A 23,339-nucleotide genomic window follows, 5' to 3' on the forward strand; every position below is an offset into this window, starting at 1 on the left:
ACCACCACCACCACCACAACAACAACAACAAAACATTCCGAGTAAGGGGTAAGGGAAAGGAAGAAGTAGAGAAGCATGTCCTGTGAAGTGAACAGTAAGAAAGCCAGTTTGGTGATAATATATACTATATATTTTGTATGAAGGAAATATACACTGCATGTTCTGTATATTCATTTTATGAAGGAGAGTGATACGTATTCGGTGTGGTAAGGTAGATTGTGAGGGCTTTTAAATGCCATATAGAGGAATTTGTATTTAACCCTTGAGGGAATAGTAAATTATTGGTTTCATTTAGCAGGGGAATGACCTGGTCAGACCTGTGTTTTAGGAATATCCCTTTGGTAGCTGTATGGGGAATAGACTGGAAAAGGGAGGGACCTGAGGCAGAGAAAACAATCAGAAGGGTTTTGCAATAGGCCAGGTGAGAGGTGAGAGGATGGTGGTTTGTGTGAATGGAGAGAAAGGGAGAGATATGAGAGATATGAAAGTAGAATCAACAAGAAGGCTTCTTGATCTAGAAGGCTCCCTTCAGCAATAAATCCAAGATACCTCTTTCCAGGACATATTTATTTTGCAATCAACAAAGGGTGAGGCCCTATCTGAAATGTTTGTTTGGAGGTACAGAATTTAAACAACTCACTTATGGTGGGTCTGAGCAAGAGGCAGCATCATTTCCCAGGGGTTACACTGTATGCAAAACCTTTCTCAACCTATTGATCGGAAGTGCTACTCTTTACCCACATCCCCACTCAACTTCTTCTACTCATTCATTCCAGCCACACCCTCCTTTGTTGTCGTAGTCTTCCCAGATGATTCCAAGGAGAGAAAAGCAGGGGGTAAAATTAACAGAACACTGTAAGAGCTTGGAGTAGGGACCCGGGACGCCACCTGTCATCCTAGAGCTTTCTCTCTCGCCACCGGCAGCACCCACAGAGCAGTTTGGGGAGGCGCCTAGGGAGGAGCTCCAGCGAGCTTTGTTCTCAGCTCTCTGCTAAGCCAATGAACAGGGCGCCAGGTGGCGAAATCACTCGGTAGCCCAGAGTGAGAGCCCCGCGGCTGTTGTCCGAGGCGCGCGCGCAGTCCTGGGTTTGGGCAGGGGCAGAGAGGTCCATGGGGAGGTATAGCGCGCGCTCGGGAAGAGAGTACTACGCGCCGCTTGGAGCAGGAGCTGCCCCGGGTGCTAGGCGGAGCGTGAGCCTGCCCCGGGCCCTAAATCTGGCAGGCCCTGGGAGCGCGCAGGTTCGAGCGAGCCAATAGCCGGGTCTGAACTTCGCCTGGAGCATTGAGGCAGCAGCAGCCGCAACCACAACTACGGCGGTGCTGAGCCTTCCCGCCCGAAGCGCGTGCTCAGCCACAGACTGGGAACAAAAGAAGCTGGCATGAGACTGGGAAGCTTGCAAAAGGAAAGTGAAAGCCGGCCTGGGCTCTCCGACGCTATGGCTGGCTGAGAGAAACTGAGCGCCTGTCAGCCAGTCCCCCAGGCGGGGCCGAGCGTCAGGAGCTAAGGAATGCGGAGTCCGGCGCCGGCTTCCCAAGCCTAGCTTTCCCAGACAGTCCTCGTGGAGACCAGCCCCGCAGCCATGGCCATAGCCCACCTGGCCACGGAGTACGTGTTCTCGGACTTCCTGCTCAAGGAGCCCACTGAGGCCAAGTTCAAGGGTCTGCGCCTGGAGCTGGCGGTGGATAAGATGGTCACTTGCATCGCTGTGGGACTGCCCCTGCTCCTTATCTCGCTGGCCTTCGCACAGGAGATCTCCATCGGTAAAAGATGTGGAAGGAGGGAGGGACGGAAGGAGGGAGAGAATTGGGCGGAGGATGGGAGGAGCCCCGAGCGCTAGTTTGCCTTATCAGGGCAGATTGGGTCTGAAGTCTTTCTTGGCCTTGAGTTATCTTTCCACTCCCTGAGGTCAATATCTCAGCAATTCTCATAGTCGTGATTTGGGAGGGCATTGGTTTGTTTAAAGATTTAATGCATGTTTTGTAACAATACTTCACTTTGCCAAGTTGCACCTTAGTACCTAAGAGTTTATAAGAAAATCATCAACCAACATTAGGTACCTGCAAAATGTCAAACATTATGCTAAGGCGCTAACGAAACCAAATAATCCGGTCAAATCTTACCCTCAAGGAGCTTACATTCTACCAAGAGAATATAGTATGTTCACAAATATGTATACAAAAATTCATACAAATTGGGGGGCAGCTAGGTGGCTAAAGCACTGGCCCCGGATTCAGGAGGACCCGAATTCAAATCCAGCCTCAGACACTTGACACTTACTAGCTGTGTGACCCTGGGCAAATCACTTAACCCTCATTGTCCTGCCAAAAAAAGAAAAAGAAAAAAGAAAAATATATACTAAAGAAATAAATTAATTAAAAGCTTTGGGGAAGCACTGACTACAATTGCAGTTTATTTTGGGAGTCAGATACAGGACTATATACATTTTCATTTCCTGACAACCATCACCACCACAGCAGCCAGCACCACCATTCATACATAGCAGGTTGCTCATAGAACAAAACAAAACAAAAAAACCCAGAACCTGTGAGGGAAGTAGTGTAAAGTGTTGCCTCAGTTTTAGAGCTGAAGAAACTTCTGAAGTTAAGTATTTTTCAGGAATCCAGAACAATGGCAGATCCTGAAGTCAAATTTGGGACTTCTGACTCATTAGTGTTCTTTGTGCTACACAGTGGCACTAGGATAATTCTATTATTTTCGATAAAAGTCGCAGCATGTCCTGAAGGGTTTTTCCAGAATTACATACAGTAATGCAAAATATATTTGAAAAGGTTCCTTGAAAATATTTTTAATAGGGTAATGTTGGTCAACTCTTCTACCTTTTTTTTTTTTTATAATAGGCTCTCAGCCATTAGTACTGTTTTGAACACTTGGAAATCAAAGAAGGAGATAAAATTGACTATTAAAGGGCAATGGTGATTCTCAGTCAAGCATTTATATTAAGTGCCTGCTACATTCCTGATACTTTGATGGGCATTGTAGATATAAATGACTGACTGAATGAAAAATCTTTTATGTTTACTATGTTGTATGGGCTTACTTTTATCTCATTCAGTCCTCACAACAGCTATGTGAGATCAATAGGGTAGTTATGGGAAGATAGCTACAGTGCAAAAGGCGTTGGTTTGGGACTTAAAAGAACCGGGTTCAAATATAACCTTTGGTGATTATTACCTGAGTGAGTTTTGGTCTTAGCCTTCCTACCTGACTCATTGAAAAGTGAGATTTGGATTGAATGGGCACAGTAGACTCAGACCTTCCTTCTAGCTCTGAACCTGTGATTCCATGATATTCGTTTTTCAGGAGGAAATTGAAACACAGAGAGGTTGGGTAAATTTGATAGTAGAAAAAACCCTTTCCCATCATGTCAGTCTGTGAATTGAGGTGGTGCAGTGGATAGAGTGTCAGGCCTGGAATCAGGAGTTCAAATCCAGCCTTGGAGACTTAACTAGCTGTGTGACACTGGGCAAGTTCATTAACCCTATTTGCCTCATTTTCTTCATCTGTAAAATGAGCTGGAGAAGGAAAGGGCAAACCATTCTAGTGTCTTTGCCAAGAAAACTACAAATGGGGTATTGAAGATCTGACATGACTGAACAACAGTTGACTATTTACTGTGGCATCACTGGGAACAGCTGAGCCTTCCAGCAGTGATCATTGTGGGATTGATTTGGAATATAAATGCATGTGTTTTGGGTATAAAATGTTTGGGTTTGATGTGATTCTTTCCCAGAATATTTGGGAATTTTAGCCTTAATTAGAGTCAGGAATTCTACTAAAGTGATAATTGGTAGAAGTAATATAGAGGAAATCCCCATTTTTATGAATCATCAGCTTACTCTGCCAAATTAAGGGAAAGCAATGAAATGTGGCTAAAGTACTAGATAAATGTAAGATATTAATATTTTATTTGCAAAGTGGACATATTTTTTACACATATTAAGCTTATTTGATCCACTTAACAATTGGGTAAGACTGGTAGGCAGGTATTAGTATCCACATTATATAGCTGAGGAAGCTACAATCTGAGATTATGCATCCAATGAGAGACAGTATGGAGTAATGGATAGAACAGTGAACTTAAAGTCTATAAATCTTGAGTTGAAATCTATGGGAAAGGGTACACATCAGCACAGTGGAGGAGACCTGGCCAAGCTGGGCTTTGTTCCATAGTTAGGGTGGGGCCTAGAACTTTTGCTTGGTCTTGTCCTGATGTGGGGCCAGCCCTGTTCATAATAAGCATCAGTAACAGAAATTTCCTGGGGCTACCAGCTTACTGGCAGATAGTTATTTTAACTTTCGAGTTAGGGCTAGAAGGATTTTTTTCTTTTTTTGTATTTTGGATAGTCAACTAAGGTTATTGTGTGTGTGAAGCAGCAAAAGGTATTATCTTTGTTGGATGGGTTGGGTTACTTAGACTCTGTTCTTCTGGTGAATTTATCAGTTAGTGACCATGTACCTGGCATGGTGAATATGACAGAGGGTAGCAGGAAAAAAAGATGTAGAAGTTGGGTCTTTTTCTTCCCAACTAAATTGGAAGTTCCTTGAAGGCAGGGGCAGATAGCTAGAAAGAACATTGATTAAGTGTTTGCTATGTGCCAGGCACTGTGCTTAAAAGATATGAACACTATGAGACCGAATTGAAGTACCATATTTCGTGGTAACCAAATCTATTTGCTTTAGGAATGCAATAATTATAACTCATGATCATATAGCACCCAAAGCATTACAAAATGCTTTCCCATGAGAAGCCCATGAAGTAGGTTGTGTAAGTATGATGCTAGGTCTCTAGCAGATCTATGATCTCTCTTATATGGCTACTCCTGGGATTTGCTGGAACCTTCTCTTATAGAAAGCTGATTATTAAATTTTCAGTGTGAACATTTTATATATCAGAAATACAGGTCAGGGCTTAATTTATTGTTTTGTTTATTATATAGACTCAAGAAAGTGATGGAGAAAAGGTTAATGAGGTTAAAGATTAACCTGGAGAGCTAAAAGTTAGTGTTTTACCAGTACACCTTTGGCCCAGTACTCCCTCTAATAGTGCAGGTTATAACAAATCCATCCCTGCCTATCCTGTAGAATTCTTGTCCATGGTCTCCAGAAAGGATATACCTATTATGCTGAGACCTTTCTTGAACGTCTTTTAATACTTCATGGGTATTGTTTATCATGGCTGTCCTTTTATGATGCCTTCACTTTCCATGATTGAATGGTCCACTTTTTTTTTTTTAACAAAAGGAAGTTTACTTAACAATAGTATAGAAAGGATATTCAGTAGGAATACAGCACTTAGTTTTGTTGGCCCATCTTCTTTTGCAATTGTATGTCTTTTGAATATCTTTTATGCCACCTGTTGGCACACATAAATGTGACATGGCCTACTTATGCCTCCCATGTTTTTCTCTATAATCTTTTGGGTTACTTGCAATTTTGATTATTTGAAGACTGTGGTCTTACAAAATTTGCAGCTATATAGCATCCCTAGGAGAATACTGATGTTAAAAATAGGTTTTTGTGTCAGTGAACTGCTTGGGATTATTGAAAACATTGACAGATTTCTAACATGTAATTCACTTTGCTCTTTTATTCCTATTTAATATGGATCTAGTTCATTGCTATTTGTCCAAGTGCTTGTCCAAATACTTGTCCAGGATACAGGACAACTGATTAAATGGATTGCCTACCCAGCTGCATTTCACACATAGGTATTCTTCATCGATATTTTATGTTCTTATATTGAATGAATGAATGCATGAATGAATGAATGAAAGTAAAAGCACTTAGTATGTGGTGCATATACTTTGCTAAGCACTAGGGGTACAAATACAAACACCTAAGACAATCCTTGCCCTCCCTGATCTTAGTTCCAAGGAAGACAACAGATAAGGAGGTATGGTAGCCAGAGAGGAGTGTTTTGGAGAGGGAAGTCAGGGTAAATGGTCATTAGAATCATAGGGCAGTGGCAGGTAGGTGGCACAGTGGATAAAGTACTGGCCTTGGATTCAGGAGGACCTGAGTTCAAATCCAGCCTCAGACACTTGACATTAGCTGTGTGACCCTGGGCAAGTCACTTAACCCTCATTGCCCTTTTAAAAAAAAGAAAAAAATATGTTGGAAAACATGGTTTAGTAGTTTAAAAAAAAAGAATCATAGGGCAATTTATTGGCATATCCTTACAAGGAATAATAATGTTGCAGAGGGTTGGACTCAGTGGCTTTTAAGGTCTCCTCCAGCTCTCAAACAATGATCCTATGATCTCTAAGGCCCCTTCCAGGTCTAAAATTAGGATCCTGTGGTTGGGTATGTCTATTCCAGGTTGGAACACACATACACATGTACATACATACATATGTTTGTATTTGCGCACATATATGAATATCATGTAAGTTATGTCATATAGTGTAGACGTTATTATCTACATATCTATATATAACACGTGCATATATTACATATATACTACATATACACATATATTACATATTAGCCCCTTCATGCATGTACTATATGAAGAGAGAGATGTTATATGCTTTCTATGTGTGTGTGTGTATGTGTGTGCGCGCATGTGTAAGGAGAGAGAAAGAGAGGAGAGAGGAGAGAGGAGAGAGGAGAGAGAGAGAGAGGGAGAGAGGGAGAGAATGAGAATGAGAATATGCCAGTGTTGTCTATCTGCTGTCTGGGGGAGATGGGAGATTGACTTCAGAAATAGCTTATAGTAGGCCATTGATTAGAAAAAGAGAGTGCATGAAGAGGACCAATGTAACTTAATGTTGGAAAGATAGCTTGGCTCTAGATTGTAAAGGAATTAAAATTCCAGGGGAAGGGATATATATTTTGTCATGTAGTTAAATAGGAAGCTAATGAAGACTTTTGACCAGAGAGTGACATGGGTCCACTCTGCTTTATTGGCAGTTAGGTGAAGATGAATTGGAGGCAGGGGGACCTGCTAGGGTCATAGAATGATAAAATTTAGAACTGGAAGGGACCTTCAGACCATATATTCCTATCCTAGTCCCCTCATTTTTTGTAATCAATCAACATGCATTTATTAAGTATCTATTATTTGATAGGCACCATGTTCTGAGGATACCAACACAAAAGTGAAATAGTCCCTGCCCTCAAGAAGCTTAGATTCTGTTGGGATTATGGAGTCAACAATTACTCAAGACCCAGAAATTTTTTTTTTTTGATATTCCAAAGTCCTTGACTCTGTCAAATGGTTCACCATGAGAAGTCAATATGGTCCATTCTCCCTCCCCATCAAGGTTTAAATCATGAACACAATTATAATAGATAGTACCTCTTGGTAAGTATATTGGAGAGTTGCAAAACAAAAGTGCTAGAGAGACCCAAATAAGAATGTTGTTACCAGTGGGAAGATCAGGAAAGTTTCATGGAAAAGAACGTATTCAATCTGGACTTTAGGGAATGGGAAGAGCTTTAACAAGCAGAGACAGGGAAGACCTCTAAATGAGTATAGGACTTCAAAGTACAGGTAGTTCTCTACTTACAAACACCAAATTGACAAATGAACACATCACCATCAAGCCATGATACACTTCCCTATTGAAATACAGATAACTTTGCCAAATTTTTAGAAACATTTGCATAAGATAGCAATAAAAATCTCTGGTGGGTTGTGTGTGTGTGTGTGTTTCTTTATACTATTCTTTACTTCTACTATTTTTATTCTCTCTTTACTTTGGAGTATTTTTTCCTGTGATTCTTTGCTGCTGCTTTCAGCATTTTCCCGACCAGACCAGGATACGTACGGAATCATAGAATTTCAGAGTTGGAAGGCATCATGGTGGCCATCTAGTCCAACCCAGACAAGAAAGGAATTTTTCAATAGCCATAGCCAGTAAAGTGATTGTCCAGACTTTGTTTGATTACCTTCACTGAGAGGGGACTCAAAACCTTCTGAGGCAGCCCTTTCCTCTTTTAGACTGCTCTTTGATTGTTGAGAAGTATTTCCTGACACCAAGCTGAAATTTGCCTCTTGTAACCTCCACCTTCATTCCTGGTTCCGTTCTCTGGGGTCAAACAAAGCAAGTCAGATTCCTTTTCCGCATGATAGCTCTTCATATATGTGAAGCCTGTGGCCGTGTCTTCTCCCATGCTTTCTCTTCTCCAGGCTTAATAGCTTTTTCCTCCACAGCTTATCCACAGGTTAGGGTTTTCAAAGGGGCTTTACTAGTTATCAAAGGAAAGAAGGTAAAATAAAACACCTGGAATATAAGATTGTTAAGTTACAGAACATATAAATTTTATCTTAATCTAATCTAGTCAAACTAGACTAAATTTCTTCAGCTAAGTAGTTCCTTTTCCTTTTTAGTTTGAATCTCTGCTTGGTGTCTGCAGAGAGCCAGCCGACATATCTTTGCTTAGCACATAATAAATGCTCGTTGACTTTATTCAGCAGCAAAACCAATATATCTTTTTTTTTTCTGCCTCAGAAAAACCCTTCTGACCTCCCTGACCCCTCCTACCAAATCTGCAATTCCTTTATCCAAAAGCCTAACCTTCTATTATTCCATCTCTCCCTATACCTTCCCCTTCTAAAAATGTTCTTCATCCTTACTGGAATCTCCAGTCCTCTCTATCACTCAGTATTCTCCAAGGCCATTACCCCTAACTTCCCTTTCTTGCCTTTCCATTCTCAGCCCTACAGCTAACCAGTATAACTCTACAAGATCTTTACTCTTCAATCCCTTACTCCCTTTTCTGATTAGCCTTGTGAAATTCTGACCCTTCCATCAGACACCTTCCACTTCTGTTCATGTGCTGCTGAACAGTCTTTTTTTTTTTTTTTTTTTGTGGGGCAACGGGGTTAAGTGACTTGCCCAGGGTCAGCCAGCTAGTAAGTATCAAGTGTCTGAGGCCGGATTTGAACTCAGGTACTCCTGACTCCAGGGCCGGTGCTCTATCCACTGCGCCATCTAGCTGCCCCTTTTACCCTAAGTCTTAAGTCAACACTTTAAGGACCCATGGTTTCATCCCTGTGGGGAAACACTTCCAACAAGAGTATTTCATACATTGCCATGCCCATAAAAAAGTCAATTCTCATGAGCATTAAGAGAGATAATGACAAAGCAGATAGGGCACTCAACTTAGAATCAGAAAAACCTGGCTTCAAATATTGCCTCTTACTAACTATGTGACTCTGGGCTGGTCATAACTTACCTAGGCCTCCATTCCTTTATCTCTAATATAAGGGAATTGTATTCACTGGCCTCTAGACTTCCTTCTAACTCAAAATCTATGATCATTAAATGACATTCAGTATGTTGCTGGACCCATAGCCTTTTGAGGTAGCTCAGATCTGCCAGTACTTGTGTTCTGCTGGAATTGACCTTAGTTACCTCAATCCTATAATGTATTTTCAGAGCAGGACGTTAGTGAAGAATCCTAGGTAATGGTCTATGAATATTAACTTGGTTTTCATTGTAAACAGATTTTCCCCCTTCTATTAATGAACTCTTGATAAATTAGCCTTTTTCTCAAAAGAGGGGTCCTGTGACTCATTTTACATAACAGCTGAAAGGAAAGAATTTTTGGTTTCATTTTTGAGTGTCTCTCTTTCCATGATAAGTGTGACACAGTGGCAATTTCACTTATTAGCCAATACAAAAATGTCCCTTTTTGGCTTGTGAAATTGTTGGCATCAGCCACATGGTGTCTTAAGACTGTCTTAACATGGTCAAACCCAATCATTCATTTAGCAAATGTATTTATTGAGCATCTCCTTACCCTTCCAGGTACAATAGAAAAGAGAACTTGCTTGGGCTGGGGTTACAGAATCACAAAATGTGAGAGTTGGAAAGAACCTCAGTGGCTATCCAGTCTAGCCCGTCCACAAAAGAATCTTCCACTATTACATATTCAACGAGTTGTCAACCAGCCTCTATGGCTCCAAAGGGGAGGAACCCATCACGTTTCTAGACAGTCCCTTCTACTTTTAGACGGCTTTTGCTGTTGACAAATTTTTCCAGATACTGGCCTCAAATTTGCCTCTTTTCGTCTTCCTCTCATTGCTGCTGTCTTTGCCTTCTGGATCCAAATGCAACAAATGGCAGCCTGGTGCCACAGTGGGTGGAGGGAGGCCTAGAATCAGGAATCTCCTCTTCCCACATTCAAATCTGATCTCAGACACTTACTAACTGTGTGACCCTGGGAAAGTCACTTAACCTTGTTTGCCTCAGTTTCCTCATCTATCAAATGAGCTGAAGGAAGAAATGGCAAACCTCTCCAGTATCTTTGACAACAAAACCCCAAATGGAGTCACAAAGAGTCAGACACGACTGAAAAACGACTAAACCACAAAAAACAAAATATGGCATATCAGCACTGGGCTAGGTGCTGGACTTGGAATCAGGAAGATGTGACTTCAAATCTAGCCTCAAATACTTGTTAGCTGTTTAACCCTGGACAATTAATTTAACCTCTGCCTGCCTCAGTTTCTTCAGCTGTAAAATGGGAGTGAGATAACTTTAAAATGCTTGTTTTTAAAAAGGGGGTCATTGGTCTATAGTTTGGTGAATGAGGCTTGGGAAGCACATGCAGACTATGCTTGTTCTCCTGAAGTTAACTGTTAACTGTTGAGTCTCCCTTTCCTCACAGGGTGGGTTTATTTATTTATTTATTTATTTATTTATTTTTATTTATTTATTTATTTTTTAGGGGCAATGAGGGTTAAGTGACTTGCCCAGGGTCACACAGCCAGTAAGTGTTAAGTGTCTGAGGCTGTATTTGAACTCAGGTCCTCCTGAATCCAGGGCCGGTACTTTATCCACTTCACCACCTAGCTACCCATCCCCCCTCCCAGGGATTATAAAGAGCATAACTTTTGTGAATTTAGAGTGACAGTTAAACATAATAGAAAGAACAATGAACCGAGTCAGAAGAGCTGAGTTCTAGACCTATCGCCATCCCTACTTAACTGAGTTAACTCTATGGTCCTCTCTTCTTGTTCTTGCTCACATATAATATCCCATCTCCCATCTGCCTGTGTATGTATAGTCCATCCCTAAGCCTGTAATGCACCTCTACCTCTCTAAATATCTATCTTTATTCAAAGCTCAGTTCATATTGTTGGTATTCAGTCTGACTCATCATAACCCATTTTGGGGTTTCCTTGGCAGAGATACTGGAGTGGTTTGCCATTTCCTTCTCCAGCTCATTTTACAGATGAGGAAACTGAAGTAAACAGGGTGAAGTGACTTGCCCAGGGTCACACAGCTAGTAAATGTCTGAACTCAGGAAAATGAGTCTTCCTCACTCTGGGCCTGACGCTTTATCCACTGCAACACCCAACTGCAATATGCTCCAAATACGAGGCCATTTTTGGTATCTCCAGCTAAGAGTGTATACCCTTCCACTATCTTGTGTTTATGAATACCATCATAAAAGTCCCTTTCTTCCTTTAAAATACACATCAAGTACTATCTTCTGCATAAAACCTTCCCAGTGCCCTTCCTCCCAAACTATCTTGTATTTAACCAGTTTGTATTTATTTATATTTAGTCTCTCTCTCTCCCTTTCTGTACATGTATTTGTATACACACATACATATCATATATATGCTATATTTACACATGTATGTATATACCTTTTGTCTCCCTCTTTAGAACATAAACTCTTTGGAAGTAGGAATTGCTTTATATTTGTATCTCTGTTGCCTAGCACAGTGCTTTGGCACACAGTTGGTGCTTAATAAATGCTTATTGATTGTTGACCTTATTTTCTACACACACACACACACACAGTTTCCACTAGTGGAATATAAGTTCCTTGAGGGCAAGGACTTTGTATCTCCAATGCCTAGGACAGCATAATAAATCCTTGATGGATTGAGTGACTTTGCCCAGATCACCATCTCTCTAGCCCTATTTCCTTAACTGTCAAGTGAAAAGCACTGGTAATCTCCTGGAGCTCTGTCCAGTTAGAATGTTCTCTACTTTTGTGCCTTTGCCCACTCCTATGCCCTGACACTGTACCATCTGAAACCCGTAACCCATGAGCAGATTGTTCTGTTTATCACCAAGTCCTGTGACCATCTAAAGCAGTTGCCGTGCTTCTTCTAATTTCATAAATCCTGGCAGCAGTCACAGTGATGGCATCTTTATTTTTAGACTCACAAATCTTTGATTCAAAATCTGGTTTAGGTGTTCTAAGTCACTCCTTTGGTTTAAAAAAACATTTTAAGCAAAACCAGTTTGCTCATGTATTCATTGCAAGAGATGGCATTGGAAGCCTCACTGTCCCCAATTGTGTGTTGCCTAACTTGTTTGTTTGTTTTTGCGGGGCAATGAGGGTTAAGTGACTTGCCCAGGGCCACACAGCTAGTAAGTGTCAAGTGTCTGAGGCCGTATTTGAACTCAGGTACTCCTGAATCTAGGGCCAGTGCTCTATCCACTGTGCCACCTAGCTGCCCCCATTGCCTAACTCTTCTGAAAGAGATAGATGATTGTCTCATTTGCGTATTTCAAAAAAACAACAACTCTCCTGGGATACAGATTCTATACGTTGTCTTTGAAATAACATTTATTAAGTGCTCAACATGTACAAGGTACTTCCCTGGGGAGGGGGAGAGATAGATAACTTAATGAAGACACAATCCCCGTCCTCATAGAGCTTACAGTATTTGTAGTTTATTTTAGTATCTACTTGTTTGTATCTTCTAGAGAATCCAGGTTTGAATCCTGGCTATGCTACTTGTCACCTGTATGACCTAGGGCAAGTCCTATCACTTCTTCCTGCTTCAGTTTCCTTAGCTATAAAATGAGGGAGTTAGATTAGGTGATCCGAGTGCCTTCTCAGCTCCAAATCTATGATTCCATATCTAAATCCCTGGCTTCAGGTTTGGTGCCTTTTAAATTAATTGTTGTGGAGTTGAAGAACAATTTGGCATAATTATCTTTTTATATTTAGACATTTTTTCCATTAATTTTATTCTATTCTATTTATTTATTTGCTCATTCATTTGTTTGTTTTTTTGGGGGGCAATGAGGGTTAAGTGACTTGCCCAAGGTCACACAGCTAGTGTCTGAGGCCTGATTTGAACTCAAGTCCTCCTGAATCCAGGGCAGGTGCTTTATCCACTGTGCCACCTAACTGTCCCCATCTTTCCATTTATTTTTACTTCTATTTTTGTTTGGTTTTGGTGAGGCAATTGGGGTTAAGTGACTTGCCCAGGATCATACAGCTAGTAAATGTCAAGCACCTGAGGCCGGATTTGAACTCAGGTACTCCTGACTCCAGGGCGGGTGCTCTATCCACTGCACCACCTAGCTGCCCCTTTCCATTTATTTTAAAAAATAATTTCACTAGAAAGTTAACAACCTATCAACAAAAATAAGAAATAAATTAAGGAATAAAATAAGACTTTTAAACTTAAAAATATTGAACTGCTTACAGTTTATTAAAATAAAAAAGATATGTATAAACATAAATGAATATCTTTTAACAACATAATAACCATAATATCTTATTTGCTTTTATGCCCCTCTACTTTTTTTCTTCATCTCTCTTTTTTTTTTTTTTGGTGGGGCAATGGGGGTTAAGTGACTTGCCCAGGGCCACACAGCTAGTAAGTGTCAAGTGTCTGAGGCCGTATTTGAACTCAGGTACTCCTGAATCTAGGGCCAGTGCTCTATCCACCCTGCCACCTAGCTGCCCCCCTTCTTCATCACTTTTAAAACTGGAAATTCCCAAGTAAGCCCATTGCACAGTGCCTGAACAGGCCCCAGTGTATGTAGCAAGAATGGGTTTCCCAGCTGTGATGATTTTGTAATCAGGACCCTTCCAAGTCAGGATTAATTCCTATAGATGTCACTCCTCTCCTTTTTATGAACCCAGAGGGAGGTTTCTCCTTATTTGACCTAAAAATATAGTGGAAGAAGCACAGGATTTGGAATCAGACAACCCAAAATTTAGTCACAGCCCTCCCCACTGGGTGACATTTGAACAAGTTGCTTAATCTCTCTGAATTTCACTTTCTTCATCTGTAAAACTGTTGTAATTCTCATTCTTACTCACAGGGTTGTTGTGAGGAAAGCAATCAAATGACCTGCCAATACATTTAGCTCATTAAGCTTCGATAGGGACCCCAGGCTCAGGGTTATAAATGACCCAAGCCAACAGCACCACCACCATCACTCTGCCCCCTCTATCCCTTTCCACGGACTATATCCGTGTCCTTGGAATATTCTCTCTTCTCTCCTCTGCCATTGTAGAACCCCAGACCTCCTTCAGAGCCTAACTCAAACACCAACTCCTATGTGAGGCCTTTCCTGTTTGCCTCCTTCCCATAATGACTTTATATTTGTTTTATATAATTAGATGTGTAGATATTATTTTCCCCAAAATAACATTAAGTTCCCATGGCAATTAATATTTTGTTTTTGTCCTCATATTCCCATTGCCTGGCACAGTTCTGGCATGGGAGGCAGTTATTAAATGATTATTGATTTATTTTTAAAAATTTAATTTAATAATAAACATTTTAATTTAATGTTTTGAGTTCCAAATTTTATCCCTCCTTCCCTTTCTCCCTTTCCCCCTCCCTAAGGCAGTTAGCAATCAGATATAGGTTATCCATGTGTAATTATGTAAAACATTGTCATATTAGTAATTTTGTACAAGAATACTTGGATAAAAGAAAAATGAAGGAAAGTGAAAAATAGTAGGCTCCAGTCTGTGTTCAACTAATATCAGTTCGTATGCTTCACCATTAGTCCTTTGGGATTGTCTTGGATCATTGTTTTGCTGAGTATAGTTGTTATTCACAGTTTTTCATCAAACGATATTGCTGTCATAGTGCACAGTGTTCTCCTGGTTCTGCTCACTTCACTATCCATCAATTCATACAAGTCTTTCCAGGCCTTTCTGAAATCATCCTGCTTGTCATTTCTTCTAACACAGCAATATTCCATCACGATCATATACCACAATGTGTTCGGTCATTCCCTAATTGATGAGCATTCCTTTGATTTCCAATTCTTAGCCACCACAAAAAGAGCTGCTATAAATATTTTTGTACAAATAGGTCTTTTTCTCTTTGGGGGGTTCTCTTTGGGATATAAACCTAGCAGTGGTATTGCTGGATCAAAGGGTAGGCACAGTTCTATAGCCCTTGGGGCATGTTTCCAAATGGCTCTCCAGAATGGTTGGATCTTTTCACAACTCCACCAACAGTGGATTAGCATCCCAGCTTTCCCACATCCCCTCCCACATCGAACATTTTCCTTTTTTGTTATATTTGCCGCTCTGATAGGTGTGAAGTGGTACCTCAGAGTTGTTCTTGATAGTTGTTCTTGGCTCCAGTGGTAACCTCATGTTTACCTCTGGTCTTACCTGTGAGATACCAGCTATAACCAGGTAAAAATACATGACTCCTACCCATGTTCACTACTGCCTCATGAGTCAAACTTTAAAGCCAGAAAGGACCTAGAAATTGATCCTCTAGCCCAGCTCTTTCAATGTACAAGTAAGAAAATTTAGGCTCAGAAAGGGTATTCGATGTCCCCAAGGTTGTACAGCGAGGTGGTTTGCTGATTTCCTCTTCCCCCTACATTTTGCTGTCTTCTTTCTTGTTTAAACTAAAGAGGGTACCTTTTGATATTTCTCTAAAGTCATTAAGTTGTATGTATTTGGAAAGTGCACATTTTCTTTCACAGTGAGGCACATAGACCTACTAGTCAACAGTTCCTGTTAAGGCTAAAATTCTAGCTAGTCTGTCTAAGCTTTAGCAAGAGTTAGACTTTTAAGCAGTTATTAAGGAGAATAAGAATTTGGTAAAGAGAAAGAGAAAGGCCTAGATTCCTCTATCTATTAAAGGGAGAGCGCATCCCTAGCTCTGCTCTCCGCCAGAGTCCACAGGAAAGAGTCCACAGTCAGAGCGCCTGGCTCCCCCTTCTTCCTCCCACAAGTGACATTTGTCACTTCCTGATGCCAAAGAAAAGACGCATGGTATTGCCCTCAAAGACCTTCACCTCATGATGGAGCTTTTCTACAGTAAGTCTCCAGCAGGTGGCGCCATTCCAATCATTACATTCCTAAAGAAATTGCTGTTATCTTTAATATTTGACTTGCCCTATTGAATGTCAGCCTTTGCTCAGCCCTTTATAGATACAGTAGAAAAATAATAATTCTCAGCTCCCGAGTAGTTTAGAGCACTGTATCTCAGAATGTGGATAGTGAGACAGACAATTTTCTGAGCTATTAGTTTATACTCTAGAGAATGAGATTTGATTGGGCTAATTGTAGTGGAACAAATGTTACTTTTCAGTCTAATGAGGCTAAGATCGAGTATATTTCTGTGCCTCCTTTTCTAAGCCAGTTTTAATAATAAGCCAAGAAAGGTTTGGCCTAAAGGAATATATTTATCTTTTACAAATTCCAGCTTTCCAGTTTGATGCAGAAGGTACTAGTGTTGTTTCATGGATTTGAAAGAATTGGTTACTTGAGTTGGATTTTGCGCTTTGTGGGAGTGGGAAAAGCTTGAACAGGGATGAGCTGGCTAAAATATAGAAATCTGTTTTATTCTTGTAAAGATCTTTTAGACTTTGGGATTCTAGGATTTAGAAGTTCGAGAGACTTTAGAAATAATTTAATCCAGGGTTTTTTTTAACCTGAACTCCATGAACTCCCAAGTGATCCATTGACATATTTCAAGAGTATCAATGAATTTGGATGGGAAAAGAAATTACATTTTTTCCCCCCCTAACATTTTGTTTCTTTCTTTTTTTGTTTGTTTTTTGTGAGGCAATTGGGGTTAAGTGACTTGCCCAGGGTCACACAGCTAGTAAGTGTTAAGTGTCTGAGGCCAGATTTGAACTCAGGTACTCCTGAATCCAGGGCCGGTGCTCTATCCACTGCGCCATCTAGCTGCCCCATTTGGTTTCTTTCTTAATCCTCTGTATTTTATTTTATATTAAAAAACATTATTCTGAGACTGGGTTTATAGGCTTCACCAAACTGGCAGAGGGGATCATGGTGCAAAAAAGGTTTAGAACTCCTGTTCTAATCCAGCCTCCTCATGTAAAAGATGAGAAAAGCTGAGGCCCTAAAAGAGTAAATGACTTGCCCAGGATCACACAGTACATAAGTAGCAGACTCAGGATTCAAATCTAGGAGCTCTTTGATACTCAAGTTTTACATTTTCTCTTAACTTTTAACCTTCTTTCTCCAAAGTCCTGTCTTGATGTCTTATCACTGTAGAGGTTTTTAAGTTTTTTGATTTTTTTACTTTTGTTCTAAACAAGTATAATCTCTGATACATTTAGTCAAGCTAGAAAGGCTTTGTGATTGAAAGACTTGGGTCTTGGGAAGAATGTTCTTCTCCTGCCCAGGGATCACCATAGCTAGCTAAAACTCCTAGGTACAGTTTTAGACACAAGACGCTGAATTTATTTTCAGCCATAGCAAATCACAAAGATGTTTTACTAAGGCATAGGGGGGTTAGAATCTGTGTAAATGAAAGGACTACTAAGAATGACAAAGTCCCAGGTATTTGAAGTAAGAAATAAATTTGGCTTTAGTGACTTAACTGCAGTGTTCCAATGGATGAGGTCTTACTGAATTCTCACTATCATCTAGTGCATTAGCTATTCTTTCCTGTTTTGTGTTCTCCATAAATTTGATAAGCATTCTCTTTATGTCTTCTTCTATATTGGTGACAAAAATGGATAAAAGGACAGGGCCAAGACAGAATTCAGGGAAAAAAGTAACTCCCTCCAGATTGACAGTAGTTTATTAATCAATACTCTTTGAGTATAGTATAGCCACCAGACATGAATCCATTAAACTGCCCTATCATTGAACCAAAGTTTCTCATTCTTATCCGAAAGAACAAGAGGAATTATGATATAGGGGAGGGGAGAGGAGTCAAACTCATGGCCTGTGGACATTTGGACTATAACAATCCTGAGGGCTTCAGGAACCAGATTAAAATGTAATTGGAATGTTTAATGTGATTGTGCATATATAACCTATATCAGATTACTTGCTGTCTTGGAGAGAGGGGAGGGAGGGGAAGGATGGAAAAAGATTTGAAACTAGAAATCTTATAAAAACAAATGTTGAAAATTATCTCTAAATGTAACTGGAAAATAATAAAATATTTATATGAGAAAAAATAATATATGAACAAAAAAAGAAACAAAAAACCAAAATGCAGTTGGGAAAAACGTAATTGGCAAATGTTTGACAAAATAGACAAAATATAATAAAACATAGATAATATTAACTGATATTGTTCTGTATTGATATACAGCCTGCAGGAATCAAATTCCATTTGAGTCTGACCCTATTTCTCTAATGGATCAAGAGCAGTCCTCATTTAGCAAGACCTTGCTTGCTTCAAATTCTGCCTCTTAACCCATACTAGCCTGATGACCATGGGCCAGTCACTAAAGCTTGCCTACTTCCCCAGCTAGCTCTCTAAGACTGCAAGTTAGAGATGAATTGTCAGTTTGCATTAGAGGAGAGAATTTCCACATGGGGAGTTCCTCACACAGATGAAATCTTATACAACCTCTTCCCCAGGCCTACATACTCCCTCATTATTTAAGGGCATCATGAGAGAGTTAACATGTCTGATTTTTGCCAACAAGTTTTTTACAATATTTTCTTCATATTACAAATCTAATACTCTATCCCCCCTCCCCCCCAAAAAAAATTTGTCATTGACTTACTCTTGGAGAACCCATGTTGAATCCTTGTGCTTCCTTTTCTTGGTGTGCTTAGTATTTTGATTTAATAATTCAGTTTGGAATTTTATCAAATGTCAATTTCAGAATTATTGGTCTACAGTTTCTTAAACTCTTGTTAAAAATAGGAATGATTGGGGGCAGTCAGGTGGCGCAGTGGATAAAGCACCGACCTTGGATTCAAGAGGACCCGAGTTCAAATGTGACCTTAGACACTTGACACTTACTAGCTGTGGGACCCCGGGCAAGTCACATAAGCCTTACCCAAAACAAACAAAAACTAGAAATGATTATGACCCTTTGCAGGCTTCTTCTATTATTCTCCAAAATTGCTGAAAAATTCACATATATCTACAAGTTCTTTTAGTACCTAGAATATAATTCATCTGATATTTAATCAGATGAAAATTGGGAGAATGTTGTAACTATAGAGGGGAAGAGAGGAGTTTCAGGGAAGAAATAGGGCCTCAGCTTAGAGTACATGGGACAATGATGATAAAAAGGAGGAAAAACTATTTAATTCTTATTTAAATTTTGTTTCCTCTGTTAAGAGAAGAATCTTTAGTTGGGAAAGAATACATAAAATGACTAATAGGGAGTTGATTTCAAAGACAAGTAAGGTGATGGTAAAGACAACATCTAGTTATCTTTGAGGAGCTCACCATATAAACTGCAGCTGAGGCTATTAAAAGAGTGGATAGATGTCATTGTTGTGTCACTGTCACAGTGGTCATTAAAAGCCAAGGTACCATAGCTTTGGAGAAGCAAATGTTTGGTCAAAAAAAGGGGGGGGGAGAAAATACAATCCTTAAGCCATAGGCCAATGAGTTGTACTTTTATTCCTAGCAAAATTCTAAAACATATTTTTAAGGGGATGGCTAGTGAACACAGAGGAAGAGAAAGCAAGATCACAACGGAGCCAGCAGGCTTTCATCAAGAACAGACCATTTCAGCCTGGTTTCATTTCTTTTTTTGACAGTTACTAGACTAGTAGATGAGGACTACACTGTGGCTGGTTTAACTACTTTTTAGTGCACCGAGGAAGTTTCTTGTGCTGTTCTTGCAATCAAGACAGAGAACAAAATGGGCCAGATAATGGTTTAATTAGGTGGATTTGAAGTTGGTTGGTTAGCCAGAGCCAAGGAAAAATTTCTAACAATTAGACATATCCAAGGTATGATAAGCCGCCCCTGGAGGTAGTAGATTACTCCTTTGGAGGTCTCCAAGAAAAAACTGGATACATTTATAAATGCATGCATGAATGAATGAATGAAAAAAAATTTATTAAATGTTTACTATATGCCAAGCACTATGCTTAGAGCTAGGGATACAGATAGAAAAATAAACAACCCCTGCTCTCAAGGAATTCATAATCTACTTTAGGGAGACAACATATGAAAGTTCATCTACAAGCTGATGGAAAGGCCCAGAAATCCTAACGGTATATCTGATGGCAAGGCCCACTGATCCTTAGACTACATCAGAAGGTCGGATGACTGTGCAGGAGGTCTGAAGGGTACAGAGTCAAGGCATGTGGGAATGCCTGGAGGCTCTTAGGACACAGTGAGAAGACACATGATCAGGCCTTGTGATCCTCTATCTCACCAAAGGAATAGAGCTGGTGATTCAACATACCCAAACCTTGTGAACAGACAAGTAGCCTGCATGGGTTCTGAGCAACCTAGGCCTCAGGGAGGGGGTAAGAAGAATGCAGGGCACCCCTGTGGTGGCAGATGTTTGTGCTCTATGGCAGGGACAAGGATGGAAGAAGGCGGATATATTCCATTGAAATTCTGTCAATCTGTGCCAGATAAGACCTTAAGAGAAGTTAATAAAGGTTCCATGTCAACTTGGTAGATATCTGAGTGGCCCAAGAATCTGTGTTATATTACTTAACATTTTTATCAGTGCTTTGGAAAAAGGATAGATGACATTTATCGGTTGCATGTGACTAGCACACCAGAAGATGAAGGAATTATGTTAAATGATCATGACCAGCTAGAAAACTGAGCCATATGTAATAAGATGACATTTCATGGAGATCAATTTAAAGTTCTACATTTGTAAAGCTGATTTCTTTCTGAACCCACAGGTACAAGATTGGGAAGGTATAGCTAAATAGCATATTATTTGAAGGAATCCTGAGGGTTTTAGTAGACTAAACTCAGTGTTAACTCCATAGCATTTAACAGCTAGAAAAAGCTATTTCTATGTTGGGCTACATTTGGAGAGTCAGGAGCATAGAGTTTAGTACTAGGGAAATAATGGTCTCTATTCTCTACCTTGGTCAGATCACAGGGAGTATTGTGTTTGGGGCTGGGTGCCAAATGATGGGAAAGACATACATGTAAAGACACACATATGTGTATATAGTACATACATATACATACATACATACATATATAATACACATATTATATATAAACTTCAGGGCATCCAGGAGAGGACATCTAGAATAGTAAAGGGCTCCTTACTCTTTCAATGTAATAATAGCTAACATTTGTATTAGTGCTTTTTAAGGGCTAAAAAGCACTTTACAGATATTATCACATTTGATCCTCACAATAACCCTGTGAGGTAAGTGCTACTCTTATCTCCATTTTCCAGACACAGAAACTGTGACTAAGGGGGATTGAAGTGACTTGCTCAGAATTACACAGAGAGTAAGCGTCTGAGGCAGAACTTGAATTTCCAGCCCTTTATTCACTAAACTTCACTACTAGCAATGCTTGGTCTAGAGAAGAGAAGATTTAGAAGGGACCTGATAACTGTGTTCAAATATTTGAAAGGTCATCACATAGAAGAGTGAGTACAACCAGAGGCAATGGATAGAAATTACAAAAAGGGCAAATTTAAGCTTTATGTGAGAAAAATGTAAAGCCTAATAAGTGAGAATAACAACAACAACAGCAACAACTAGCTAGCATTCTTGATCCTCACAACAAGCCTGTGGGGTAGGTGATATTATTTTCCCCATTTACATATGAAGATATTGAGACAGAGAGATTAGGTGACTTGTTCATCATCCTCTAGCTCGTAGGCGTATAAAGCACGTTTTGAACACTGTTCTTCTGACTCCCAAGTCCAGCATTTTCCATTGCACTGCCTAGGTGTCACCTCACTACTGTGGGTAGGTAGTGGGTGGTTTCACCTTATTGGAGACTTTTGACAGAGGCTGGATGACCCATTGGTCAGCTCTGTTGTAGAGAGAGAGAGAGACTTTTTCAGATATGGACTTTTCTGATTCTGTTAGGCCTTCTACTTTCTTTATATATCTTCTTGCTTCAAACAAAATCTACATCCTTCCACACCTCCAGTTCCTAAGTGCTAGTTAATTGTGCTTCTTTGATCTTTTGTACTGTAAAAATATTTTTGATGACTAGCCTAATTTTGGGGGCTAAAGCTGACTGGAGGACTAAACTGGGGACTTTTGACTATTTGGCTATCTGACTGCGTTTAATTTAATGTGGGCCGTTTATAAAGTTCCACCACACTGCTCCCAAACTGATAGACTAAAGATTAAGAAGCCTCTTAACCAAATAATCAAAGCAGAGTTTATTTATGAGATACTATTTAAAATTAAGAATACAGGGAAATAAATTGTACAACCTGACTGCTTTCCTGCGGTCTCTTTCCACTGAGTCTCTTTTGCACCTGCTGCTCTTCGAACTTCTTGAATACAATAAGGGCCTTAGCCACCTCCAGCCTCAGGGCATGTTACACTTTCCCTGGTTTGTATTAAGGCCTGTAACCTTGTCAGACCCATCTCTCCTTTTCCGAACCGAATTCTCCTCCGTCCTTGTCCGGCCTCCCCTCTAGTCAGCCTCTCTCCTAGTCCTTCCTCAAGTCTCCTCTAGTCTGTCCTCTTCTAGTCAGACCCCTTTTTTCTAGTCCATCTCCCCCCTCCTTTTTTTTCCTCGTCAGCCCCCCTCCTCTAACTCCCAGGTCTATATATACCTTTTCTTCTCTCCACTCAAATCTCGGGGCTTCCTTCACCCCCACAGACCAAGCTAATCCGCCAGCCAGAGCTGCAGCTGGTGTGTGTGGGGGGGGTGAATGCCCACTTCACATGCCTCAGCACAGGCTATCTTTCAGATAGCTCTGCTCAGGTTGGAGGGAGCTGGGGGCTTCCCCCCCCCCAGCTGTCTGAGCTGGGGTCTTGTACAGCCCATGGGGCTTTTTCGCTCACCTGAAGCTGAGGAGGAGGGGGAGAGACCCTGAGGGCCTAATTCTTTCTAATCTCAGCCTAAAGGTAGAGTCCCCAAATCAAAATAAATTTCCACAGTACCTAGACTTTATAAATCTAAACACATTGAAGAGTTATTTGGCAATTCAAGCTGGGTTTTTTTCCCCCATTTTCTTTCTCACTTGGAATATCTGTGGTATTATTTCAGGATTTAATTTTGCTGAGCCTTCAGTTTCCTTTTATTATCTGATCATGGGGTCATACCTATTTTAGAATCCAGTTAAAGAAGCAATTATTAACCACCATGTGCCTGGGATACAAAGACAAAAATGAAACAGGTCCTGCCCTCAGGGAGCTTATAGTCTATTTGGAGAAAACTGTGTATACATAGATAAGTGAATATACACTAAAAAGGCCTCTC

At 40.3% G+C, this 23,339-nt stretch overlaps 1 protein-coding gene across 1 annotated transcript in view; it reads left to right on the top strand.

The window, feature by feature from the left end:
* Window positions 1–634: 634 nt before the first annotated feature.
* PANX1 (pannexin 1) overlaps window positions 635–23,339 on the top strand; it is a 49,948-nt gene continuing 27,243 nt past the window's right edge. Inside the window, exon 1 of the mRNA XM_043997400.1 lies at window positions 635–1,761. Coding sequence (XP_043853335.1) covers window positions 1,581–1,761 — 181 coding nt within the window. The 5' untranslated portion in view covers window positions 635–1,580. The remainder of the gene's footprint in view (window positions 1,762–23,339) is intronic.

Source organism: Dromiciops gliroides, chromosome 3 (genome assembly GCF_019393635.1).
Source record: "Dromiciops gliroides isolate mDroGli1 chromosome 3, mDroGli1.pri, whole genome shotgun sequence".
Taxonomy (NCBI): domain Eukaryota; kingdom Metazoa; phylum Chordata; class Mammalia; order Microbiotheria; family Microbiotheriidae; genus Dromiciops; species Dromiciops gliroides.